This window comes from Silene latifolia, chromosome 3 (genome assembly GCF_048544455.1).
Source record: "Silene latifolia isolate original U9 population chromosome 3, ASM4854445v1, whole genome shotgun sequence".
Taxonomy (NCBI): Eukaryota; Viridiplantae; Streptophyta; class Magnoliopsida; order Caryophyllales; family Caryophyllaceae; genus Silene; species Silene latifolia.
In genome coordinates, this window is record NC_133528.1 from 119,630,353 (window position 1) to 119,642,634 (window position 12,282).

The following is a 12,282-nucleotide window of genomic DNA, read 5'->3' on the forward strand; positions in this document are numbered from 1 at the left end:
AATCACCATGCATAGGATTAACCAATTTGAAGGCTATAGCTTATTGAGGGGTCAGTGGTGGTCAAAATTATGCTATCTTTCCTTTTATGTTCAACAAATTGGTTGATACCCGAAAACCAATTATAGAAATGGGTCCAAGTTTACACTCGTTGACTGCTATCAGTGCTAGTCATTACACAAGAACCTCCGAAATTTTAGCAAGACATTTTTCGTTAGTCCCACAATAATCCAAAGTCCAAGAATAGTGAACATTTTGCTACATTGGAACGGTAAGTAATTAAAGATTTGTTATGCTTCTTTTTATTGTGAAGTAGTTGATAGTCTTTTTGTGTTGTTAATAGAGGGGTAGAGTCCATACGTACAACCCCAATACCCTTTACCCTACTATGCACGAGAGCCCTTGACACACTAGGGTGATGTTCTTTGTTTCAATACACTAAAGCAGTAAACAAGTATGATATTATAAATGAGATAAGAGATGTATGGCCGACATACCTGAAGCATGCTCTTGCTGTACTATAGTAGAGAGTGGTGAATACATAATCAAGAAAGAAATATCGGTACAGCTGCATCAACAAGTAAATTTTAGAGAATCATACACAAAAAACTGTGGCTAGGAATCCAGAACCAATATATATTTAAAATATAGAGCATCAGAAGACAAAAAGATTCACATGTACCACACTACCACCCTTCATTTACCAGGGGCAGGCGAACCAACGAGGCAACGAAGAGCTGGCTTACGGAGCTTACTTATCAAAAAGGGGCGGATTCAGACAATGAACAAACAAAGCAATCGTACTATAGTTTTGAATGAAGAGCGTCCTGTCGTTTTCAATTGTATTTCGAGTTAGCAACATCCATATTTTTCTTGCAATTTAAAGTTGAAAGATTAACATGCCTGCCAAACAAGTAAAACTTGTGCACATTTAGCATAGAGTAATTCCATGATAGGTGAGAACACTGATCAAATCAGCTGTTTCTCCTTTCGAGAACACTCAAATAATTAATGAGGCACTTTAAAGAAAAAAAAAACATGCATCCATACATACCAACAGGCAATACAAGTTTACAACAACATTACCTAAATGCCTCAAGGGCTCTTGCAAATGGCAGGTTAAGTGGTGGGGGATCGGAATAAAATGATCCACAATGAATTGCATTGAATGATTACCATTTCAAAATAAAATGAAGCAAAACTAGTTTAATTAGTCATTTTGTTTCATTCCATCATAATCCAATACCAAAGAATAACGACTTTTTTAACTCCATTGAAAACGGAAATTATCCCAGCAGCCACTATGCCTCCAAAAACAATTGCAGCCCCATCTCATTCTCAGGAAAAACTTGAATAATATATGAAAATGGATCTTCTTTTAGCTGCCCTGCCAACAAGTGTAGAACCTCATATATTTGTAAGCCTTCTGGATGGGACCTTTCCTCAACACTAAAAGTGTGATTCTTTCCATTGACTTGGATAATACTCTGGCCTGGAGATTTTTTCACCTCATTAGATTTCATCAGACCTCTGACTTTTGATACCTCATCCCACTGACCTTCCAAAGCGTACATATTTGCCAGTTCTACATATGAAGCGGCAGCATGTGGCTCCAGCTCGTAGAGAAGATTAGCTGCATACTCCCCTATCTTCAAGTTATGGTGTATTTTACATGCAGCAAGCAATGTCCCCCATATACCAGGATCAGGTTTTAAAGGCATGCTTTCAATCAATTCTAGTGCTTCCTTCAACTTTCCACGACGCCCAAGAAGATCAACCATGCATGAGTAGTGTTCTAACCAAGGACTTAATCTATAAACTTGTGTCATCAGATCAAAGCATTCTCGTCCCTTTTCTAGAAACCCTGCATGAGTGCAGGCTTGAAGAATGGTCAAGAATGTTACGTGGTTTGGTTTCAAACCCAGCCCAACCATCCTGAAGAAAAGATTCAGCGACTCTGTGAATTCTCCATTCAGTGCCAGCCCAGATATCATTGTAGTCCAAGAGACGATAGTTTTGTGAGGCATGGAATTAAATAGTTCTTTACACTTGTCGACAAAGCCACATTTTGCATACATGTCGATAATTGCATTGCATAATATGACATTGTCCCTTAGCCGGTTAGAGATGGCATAGTTATCAATCCATATTCCAAGTTCAAGAGATCCAGTTTGACCACATCCCGATAATAGAGACAAAAGAGTAACAGTATCAGGTTTCTCGCCAGCCATTTGCATGGCTAAAAATAAATTAAAAGCTTCGTCTATGTTTCCTTTCTCAGCATACCCACCGATCATGGCTGTCCAAGAAACACATGTTTTATATGCCATCCTCTGAAACAAAAGACTAGCTGAGTGAATATCTCCACATCTTGAATACATAGTTAATAAAGTATTAGCCATAGTAACATCATAGACAACGCCCAATTGAATCGCATGGGAATGAACTAATTTCCCATAGTTTAAAGCCTCAAGCTCTCCACATGAAGACAAGAGGCTAAGAAAAGTGCTAACGTCAGGCTTGCGTCCATCATCCAAAACGAGTTGGTATATTCGAAAGGCACTACAATAAGTACCAAGCAATGAATGTGCACCAATCAAAGCATTCCAAGACACAATTGTCCTTGATTCAAAATGTATCTCATCAAACATACCCACTGATGAAAGCAAGTCCCCACTCTTGCCATAGCCAGAAATGAACGTATTAACAAGAGAAATGTCATCCATCAGACCCACACGAACTCCAAGTGCATGAGCACCTTTCACTAAGGGGAGATCACTTATTTTAGTAGCAGATTGAGTCAATCCTATAAGTGTAACCGAGTCTGGGACAACTCCTAGTAGCCTCATTTCTCGGAAAAGAAGGAAAAATCTACCCACAAAATCAGACTGAGCAAATCCCAACATCATGGCGTTCCATGAGGTGACATCCCTCTCAGGCATCTTATCAAATACTCTGTGGGCAAACTCCAATTGGTTACTTTTCACATACATATTAATGAGGGCAGTTCCAATAAACACGTCTGACCAAAAGGGCAATTTCAAAATATCAGCATGAATAATCTGTGATTGTGTGAAGTTTGAAATCTTGGCACAAGCTTTTGCCACAAAAGGAAAAGTCAACTTGTTGGGGGATAACCCCATTTGTTTCATTTGTCGATAGAATATGAGGGCTTCCTTGGAATTGCCCTTGTTCACAGCTTCTCTGATATAAGTGTTCCACTGTCCAACAGTCTGACATTTTGGAATCTGCTTGAGCAACCAGTGCAGAGGTCTTATCATTTGTCATTGTTTCAGAAATATGGGAAATGAAACATCCCATATAAAGGCATACAGCCACACGCCACAGCGTAATATATGGGAGACAAGAGAGCTCAACCTAGTGTAAGCAAAAGCTGATGAGAGTAAAAGTCCTCCAGGCAAGAAGTTCAAAGGAAGTTTTAAAAGTCCACCCTGCGGAAACAAAGCCCATAGTTAACAATTTAAATTGAGTAACAACGAACAAGCCAACCGTTGTCGCAATACAAGATTACAAGCACAGAAATCAAATATCACATATTCAATAATACTCAAGTACATAATCTCGCTTGAACATATACAAACCTCTGATGTAAACTGCATAAGCAGTTCCAACTTTAAGCCTCAACCATAGAAGCAGGTATACAATTGGAATCACATGTCATGGGGGTAGATCAAAACTTGAACGTAACTGATAAGTGTAATGAAAAATTAGATGAAAATTAAAAATCAAAAGAAAAACTAGCTTAAACATTGTAGATGATAATAAAAAAGGGGATTTGCTGGAAAAAATAAAAGAATCAAAAATATAATACTAACTCCATCCTAAATTTTATTAGGACTCCAATTGACTTTGGTGGTCCGTGGTCAACAAATGTCCACTTTAACCATGTTTTTCTCCAAATATATATATATATATATATATATATATATATATATATATATATATATAGATTAAAGGGAAAATTTTATCGCACGGCAATTAGGCCTGCCCTACTTTACGGCTCTGAGTGTTGGGCCGTGAAACATTGTCACATTCAAAAGATGAGTGTGGCGGAGATGCGCATGTTGAGGTGGATGTGCGGACATACAAGGAAAGATCGGTTAAGGAATGAGGTGATTAGGGAAAAGGTTAAAGTGGCGCCAATAGAGGACAAGATGATGGAAAACCGACTAAGATGGTTTGGCCATGTGAGAAGGAGACCTATGGACCTTTTGATTAGGAGAGGTGGAGACTTGGAGAACAGAAAAAGGTCCCTAGAGGCGAGAGGAAGACCGAGACAGACATGGTTGAGAGTGATAGAGCACGATATGAGAGTTCTGGGGCTTGAGGAGAGTATGGTGACGGAGAGGGCACAATGGAGGGAAAGGATACATGTGGATTTTTAGTATTTGATGTTTTTTTGATAGATTTAGTGTTTTTATTTATTTATTTAATTTAAAGAAATTAATTTATTTATTTTTCTCTCCTTTATTACACACTTTTTCAACAACCACTTTCTTATAGATTTTACCTGGTTCATTCCGGATCCTTAACTCTATTTCGGTTTTTAAAAATCGTTTTAATCCTTTCTCTCGATTTAAATTTTAAGTTTTTATAAAAGAAAGACGGAATTCGATTTTAAAACCCCTAAGTTCACCTTGACTTTCCATTACATTTTCGTTCTCCCTTTTGTTTTTATCTTCCCCTTTTTTATTCGCATTTTGAGGCGTGCGTTCACCCATGGACGGTTCGAAAGGATGATTCATGTCAGCCGACCCCAAATCATTTTGGGATTAAGGCTCTGATGTTGTTGTTGTTGTTGTATAGATTTAGGATCCTATGAGAACTCATTTCCCATGAGAACCATGAGAAACTCATGTTCAGAACTTTTGTACCAAAGGTTCAGAATATTTATACCAAAGGTTCAAAACCTTTCTACCAAAAATTCGCAGTCTTTCTACCAAAACTTCAGCGAGTAATGCAATTGGCTTATAGATTAACCTTATCCCCATAGATCTACCTATATGAAGACACCGGTATACACCATACATAAATGACTTCAACATTAATTACGAAAGTTATATTGGTTCTTGACATTATCTAAAAGATTAGCTTGTACAAAATTTTGCTTGCTAAAAAAGTGTGTATTTTTCATTTTTATCATGTGATTATATTGCAAGTTCCTACCAAGTACATGAATGTATCCAGTTTATATGTTCCATGTAGAAATCCGACCTGGTTCGTCCATTATTGAAAGTTATATTGGTGTTACCAAGTACACAAGTCCAACCTCGTTCTCTTTCTTCTTTTTCACGCACAATGTTCGTTTCCGCTGCCATCTTTTAGCCTTCGCAACACCTCGACTAACGTGATATTTGTGACTTGTGGTAGGTTTATTCATCTCTGTTTTGTATGTTCTACATACCTCTCGCATAATACTTGTTTAATGAATAATTACCGAATTGGGTTTTGATTATTATCTATATTGAGTACCGGTCTTTTAGGAGTGGTTTAACATGTTTTATATGACACTTATAAACAGAAACTATGTGTGGTAGATTCTTTATAGTAGCAGTAAGTTGAGCTCTGTTTTTTAGTCGACGTCGGTAAAATCTCGTTACATGGTATGCATTTGTTTTAATTCTGTTTGGTCTGAAATTTTTGGGAGTTATTAGGATGATAATGTAGCATGAAATCCTTGTGTTTATTGATAAAAATATTAAGGTTGGAGTTGTGTTTGTATTGCCCTGTTTTCGAGACGGATGAGTCGTTTTTTGGTTAGCTTTAGTTGAGTTGGATGATAATGTTGGCTGTTGTTCCAACATTCTTGCAACACTTAAGAGTTACCCAAAATATATTATCTTTTTAATTTTTAATTACTCAACCGCAGTGTTCAGTAAAAAGATTTTAATACACTACATACCCAATCCACGTGCTCGGGCTAAGCAAAGGGAGGTTATTGAGAATTTCTAAGAATTGGAATATTTAAATGTTTTTTTCTTATTCCAGCCATCAAACGTTTAGCTACTTGCCTCAAATTTTAAAAAAAATAATTCTATTTGAAATCCTTCTTCTATTGTTAAATAATTTCGCTCTTCCAAAACGATTTATGTAAAGATAACTCAAAATCTCAAATTTATCATAAATATTTGTTTAAGACGGTCTTACACAAGTCCATTGACAAGAAGATGGCCGAATAAACCCATATACCTTTGGTACAAAGGTTCTGAACATTTAGAATAATTTTGTTGTACTTTTGGTACAAAAGTTCTGAACCTGAGGTTCTCATGGTTCTCATGGGAAGAGGGTTCTCATAGGATCTCAACCCTATATATATATATATATATATATATATAAAGATTCAATGTAAACTTTGTCATGTTTGATTAATCAAAACATCTGTTTTCATGTTATCATCATAAGAAGCCGTACCGATTGTATATTGTGATAAAAATATCAGTCAAAAGGGTAATCGCTTAGCCACCAAAGTCAAATGGGGACATATCGATGACATAGAGGAAGTAGTAAAATAACAAATAGGGTTTTTTGTCAGAAACTACCTTTTATTTAGGGTCATTTGTGAACAACTACCTTTCATTTTATTTTTGGCTTTCAACTACCTTTCATTTCTTCATCTTGCGAAAGACTACTAAAAATCCACTTCCGGCGAAAAAAAGTCAACTTTCCGGCATTGACTTACCATTTCATGTTGAATTTAACTCTTTACTTCATAACCCTATAATCGATGATAAAGATTGATTAAACCCGACATTAATCACCTCAATTTGTCTATCTCTTACCCGAATCAAAGTCCTAATCACCGAAACAAAATTATCATTGATATTAATCTTAACATGCTAAATAATTTTTCAACAATAATGATCTATTATGGCCTTGTTGGCAAAATTAACTCCTAGTGTTAATTATTCGAAAATAATCGTGGATTCACTCGTAGGATCACTTGTGTGCGACTATCTCATTAATTTTCGTATACCCACCATCTTACCATGAAGAGAGAAAGAAGGTACTTTTATATGACTTAGATGGACAGTAGGTTGATGAATCATGAGTAGTCTATAAGGTTGTTGAAATGTAAGGATGAAAATGAAAGTGGTGGTAAAGGTGATGACGGAGACGGAGATGGAGATTGAGATGGTTGATGGTTGATGCGTTGATATTGCTTTGAACAAACTTTTGATAAGGTGTTGGGCATGGAGAGGAGCTTTTTCGGATTTTGTTGGGTGAACAAAGGGAGAAATATGGGTTATATGTGTGAAAAAGGGAGAAAAGAGCAAGTCAACGCCGGAAAGTTGACTTTTGTTCGCCGAAAGTGGATTTTTGGTAGTCTTTCGCAAAATGAAGAAATAATAGGTAGTTGAAAGCCAAAAATAAAATGAAAGGTGACTTCAAAAAAAAAAAAAAAAAAAAATGAAAGGTAGTTGTTCACAAATGGTCCTAAATAAAAGGTAGTTTCCGGCAAAAATCCCTAACAAATATTAAGACAAGATAAGAACCAAACTTCGCCATTCACACGGAGTCTTTTCCTCTATTCTCAAACACCATATTTTATTCATCTCAAAGAGAACCCCAATCGCTTTAAATCATCTTTTTTTTCTTGTTCTGATATGTGTTCCTCTTTTGCTTATAATCTTATCGAAGTTCCCCATTATTCAAGCCTCTTAAACCAGACGACAATTTGTCTTTGTATAACATGGCCAAAACAATAGCGATACTCCCTCATCGTAGCTTCGATAGACGCAACACCTACTTTATTCTCAATCACCTTTATTTTCAACAATTAATCCTTCTTTTAATTATCACACTTCCTGTATAGCATACCCATCACCAAAAATGCCATATTTGGGTTGATTTTACATGACCATTCCTTCCAAAATTACGTCATAACAAGTTTATCGTGCTAGACAAATCACATTTCCAATATCAGAAAGGGAAATTGGAATCACATTTTGGTAGGTGTGTTATTTTAACCAAAAAACTAAGATTGAATTTGAGAATAGAAAGCGAGGTGAACAAAGGTCAATGAAAAAGTATACTCAACGTAAAGGAAGGCTTAATTCAGTGAAAGAAGAGTCGTGTGCTAATTACAAGCTAACATAGAAAGGGAAGAGAACAAAGATGGCTGAAGAAGTAAAGCAATTCAATAAAACAACACAGTGAAGAGAGTTTAATTTCTGTGAAAGAAGAATCGTGGCTAAAGACTTGAAGCGATTCAATAAATCAGTGAAAGGAATAGTCATGCCTAATTAGTTTTCGTATATACCTTAAGCGGGTGTTTGGTTCACCCAATATAGGTATGAGGTATGGTTTGGAATGAACCAAACCCATACCATGTGTTTGTTTGACAAAATTGAAGGTTTCATACCCATACCTCAAACCCATGAGGTATGGGTTTCTCATACCCAGGGAGGGGGGTGGGTATGAGATTGATACCCATGGTATCAAATTACAAATATTAAAAAGTGATAAAAACAATTGTAAAAAAAAAACAAACAATCAGTAGGATTACAACACTGGCATTTTTAGTCCATATAATAAAGTTATGCATCCTACTAAAAGGAGAGACCCGTCGCCGTCCCTTGGCAGCGACGATACATACCCTAACTACCACCCTACCAAAATTACAGTTGATTGATTACTTGACATAACAAAACTAAATAGTTGATCATAAACCAGCAACATTAAATTTTTTCTGCAACTCCAAAGCTAAACCTAATTCAACATTAACAATACCCTAACCAGTAATATAATTATGATATGCTATTACAGGTATATAAAACAATATTAGTGTTTAATTTCCAGAATTAACTCCACAAACAGTGATAATATTGGACCGAAATAACAGCGAAACCAAAAACTGTAAAGAAATTAATAAATTATTGTACGAAAAAATAAAGCATAAAAAAAAAGAGATGCATACATGAAGAAAGAGCAAGCAGTCAAGCAGAGAAGTCGAAGGTTGAGGAAAGTAGCGAAAAGAGAGAGGGAGGCCGGAGGCATACTGCATACATGAATCATGAATGCTGGACTATAGGCCCATTTCTTTTGGGCTGTGGGCTTCTTAGTAAGTCGTTATTAATAGTGAAAAAGATATTTGTCACGAAAAATCAAAATCAAGTTTTCCCGAAATTTGACACACAAATCTCAGTTTTATCTGTTTTGATTGAACAATCTCACTGTTAATCTACGGAGTACAACTTTCCCTTTGCAAGACATTTCATTCATATATGGAGAAACAATGTTCTTTTACAGTGAGAATCAGAATGTAGAGCTGCTGATACAACTTTACAATTCACATACAACACTCATATTTTGCTCTTTTAAATTCTTTATTTCTGTCTTTATTTCTTTTTTCTCCTGCTTGATATTAACATCTGATCTCGTAACTGAACCTCACTGTTGTTCATGTTTATCTGCTCAATATGAAGTTATTTCTGTATCGATTTCTGAGTGTTCGTCCCAGCAAGCAGCATGCTTATACTACTACTAACAAGTTGCTCAGTCAAACTAAAGCAACCGATATGCTATGATATTCAGAAATTGAAGATACACTTCGTTCAAACTAACGCCATGGGTATCCAAAGTTGTTCAATTTGAAATATTTTGACTTTTTCTAAAATGAAATGGACAAATATTTGAGGATTAAGGAAGGCTAAACAAATCAAATTCTTATACGCCATACCCTCCTCTATTTATTAATGAAGCATCCAATACTATCTCTGCCACGAGAAGTGTCGGGTTGAATACGGGCATGAGCATATCCTTATGCCCATATCTAAATATTGTGTCTTGCATGGGTATGGCCCAAAAACTGAAAGTCGAACAAGCATTACCCATTGTTCACGGAAAAATACTTGGGTCCTCCAGGAGGACAATAAGTATGTCCTCCCTAGCCAATATTAGGAATGAAAGCTCCTTATTGGCTAGGTATGTCCTCCAGGAGGACCCAAGAATTTTTCTTGTTCACGCGTGAGAAGATGTTGTTGTATCAACCAAGAATTACATAACGAAAACATCACAGACTTACAGCTGATACAGTGAGAAGTTTCCAGAACTGTCATAACAAGTACTCAAACATGCCACAACTTAAACAAAAAAGTATTTCACTCTAGTACAATGTGCACTAGTACATTTATTCTCAGGAGAAGCCACCAAAGAAACTACATGATTCTGGACGCCGCATTTAGTCTTTCTGAATTTCATCCTTCGATTTCTGGGAATGGGAAAACGAAACAAAAACAGGTATAAGCATACAAAGTATAAACAAAGGGCTAGGACTTGGAAAATGAGATCATATAAGCACGAAAGAATCAGAACAGTAAAAGACGAGCTTAGAACATTTACATCCATATTGAGAAGAGATTCCAAAAACACCCTCTAAGGCCAAAGTGCTTTGATTGAAAGTAATCATTACCGGGATAATTATGGACAAAAACAAATGAAAATGAGTAGCAGCGTAGGTGGATGAGGGTGTAGCCTGTGGGCGGGGGAGGTGGATATGAATAGGCTAATAACTATCCCATTAAGGGGGTAATAGTTACCCTCCACCTAGTATAATGCATTCCCTTATATGAGTGTTTGTCCCCACTAGCACTGCACCCCTTCACTTCCCTTCACCACCATCATTTTCCACATTGTCTCCTTTGTTTTGAGTTTCATTATTTCCATAACAATTACACTCATAATAAACTTCTCCCTAAAAGAAGCTTTTCGTGGATGAACAAACAAACCATATCCAAGCCAAGGATTCATTGTGATTGTTAATAATATTGAACCAATGAGAAATGCGGCTCAACAAACGTTCTAAAATGAAAATGGTGTTAAATATGGGTCCGAACACTGCATCACTACTGATTTGTAAACAGAATTGAAAGTTCATGTCAGTGTACTTTGCGGCAGTATGGCACGACAACCTTGATTTAAACTGCATAATCCACTATTTCTGAATGTCTAAATTGAAGACTTAGGATCTGATAGGATACAATATAGTTAAAGGGAAGGAAAAGGGAGAGAGAGCGAAAGAGATAGGATAGCAAATGAAGCTACAGGGGTTTCCATTGGAATTTTTTCTAATATTGGAAGGCTTTAATTTGGCTTGTACGAGAAAATAGATCCCCCCTTTCCATTAACGCCATTTATTTATTCAATAAACAAAAGAAATTGTTGCTCATCCTTTCCTTGTAAATCCTACCATATAGCTCCATGAACATGAGACAGCCTTTGCGAGAACATAGACTCTAGGACATTTTAGCTCCTTGATAGAGAATCTGGAGAGATAAGCAAGTCTAGGCAACAGTGGATCTATTTACTTGGATTTTGGAAGCGTAGACTATAAGTCGTGTAACACTGCAGTACCAATGTCCAAAACAACCCAATCACGTAATTCTTTTAATTCGTTGATCTATCAAACATCATCACAATTTTATTCAAGGTATATTCAGTTAACAGCAACCGGGCTAGCAGACATGAATGAAACATAACAAACTGAAAGGGTACATTGGTATACCTTCTCAGCAGCTTCTTTTCCTTTCTCGGCATTCTCCTTGTCCAATTTTAGTTTCTGTTTCTCTAACCTCTCCCTTTCCATTTTCTAAAAAGCAATCATGTCACTAACGTTAATGCCGGAAAAAGATAGTAAAATGGCAAAAACAAATACGGTAGCGCAGGCATTCAGGATCACCAGAAAACAGTGAAAATCAAGCAGCAACTAAGTAAGACCAATGAATAAGTTGACATACCAGAATGAAATCTATATTGCTTGTAACAAGATACCAGCAAGGTGGCAATCGGGGTACCCTACAAATAGGGTGTTTCCGAATGACCCAAGATGAAAATTGCGTAAAACTAACAGACTCAGCCAATCCTACTATAATGTACGGAGTAAATCTATAATTCAATCCTTGATTCTCTAACTAATTGCATTTGTAGCTAAACCCAGGAACACAACATCAACAAATGGCAAAGAATAAAATAAAAACCTGGATAAAAATGGTTTCCTGAGCGCGCTCTTTATCGTCGAGAACGCCGCCTTTGCCACCGCTACTAGTGGAAAAGTAGCGAGGTAATCCACCAACTGATGACCCTGAAACCATACGCCTTGCACATCTCATTGCCATTGATGAGATACTTTCTTTCTTTTTTTTTTACTAATGATCTCTCTCTCTCTCTCCTTTTTTTTTTTTTTTTTGAACGACGACTTTGTTTTCACTCAGATTCACCCGACGTCCTCGTTCACTTTTTTCGCATAGGTGGTTTTAACTAAACTA

General features: G+C 36.5%; 2 protein-coding genes across 3 annotated transcripts; both read right to left on the reverse strand.

Moving 5' to 3' along the window:
- Nucleotides 1–1,120: 1,120 nt before the first annotated feature.
- Nucleotides 1,121–9,053, reverse strand: LOC141647920 (pentatricopeptide repeat-containing protein At4g19191, mitochondrial). 2 transcript variants are annotated; one of them, XM_074456290.1, is made up of 2 exons: nucleotides 8,937–9,053; nucleotides 1,121–3,450 (listed from the first exon to the last, which is right to left on the reverse strand). In XM_074456290.1, the coding sequence occupies exon 2, from the start codon at nucleotides 3,277–3,279 to the stop codon at nucleotides 1,300–1,302; it is 1,980 nt and encodes a 659-aa protein (XP_074312391.1). In that variant the 5' UTR covers nucleotides 3,280–3,450; nucleotides 8,937–9,053; the 3' UTR covers nucleotides 1,121–1,299. The 2 variants fall into 2 exon arrangements, with proteins under 2 accessions (XP_074312391.1, XP_074312392.1); XM_074456291.1 differs by lacking the exon at nucleotides 8,937–9,053 and adding an exon at nucleotides 3,601–3,719.
- A 967-nt stretch (nucleotides 9,054–10,020) lies between these two features.
- On the reverse strand, nucleotides 10,021–12,282 carry LOC141647922 (uncharacterized). The gene is made up of 3 exons (XM_074456294.1): nucleotides 11,995–12,282; nucleotides 11,523–11,606; nucleotides 10,021–10,229 (listed from the first exon to the last, which is right to left on the reverse strand). Exons 1-3 carry the CDS (start codon nucleotides 12,130–12,132, stop codon nucleotides 10,200–10,202), a joined length of 252 nt encoding a protein of 83 aa, XP_074312395.1. The 5' UTR covers nucleotides 12,133–12,282; the 3' UTR covers nucleotides 10,021–10,199.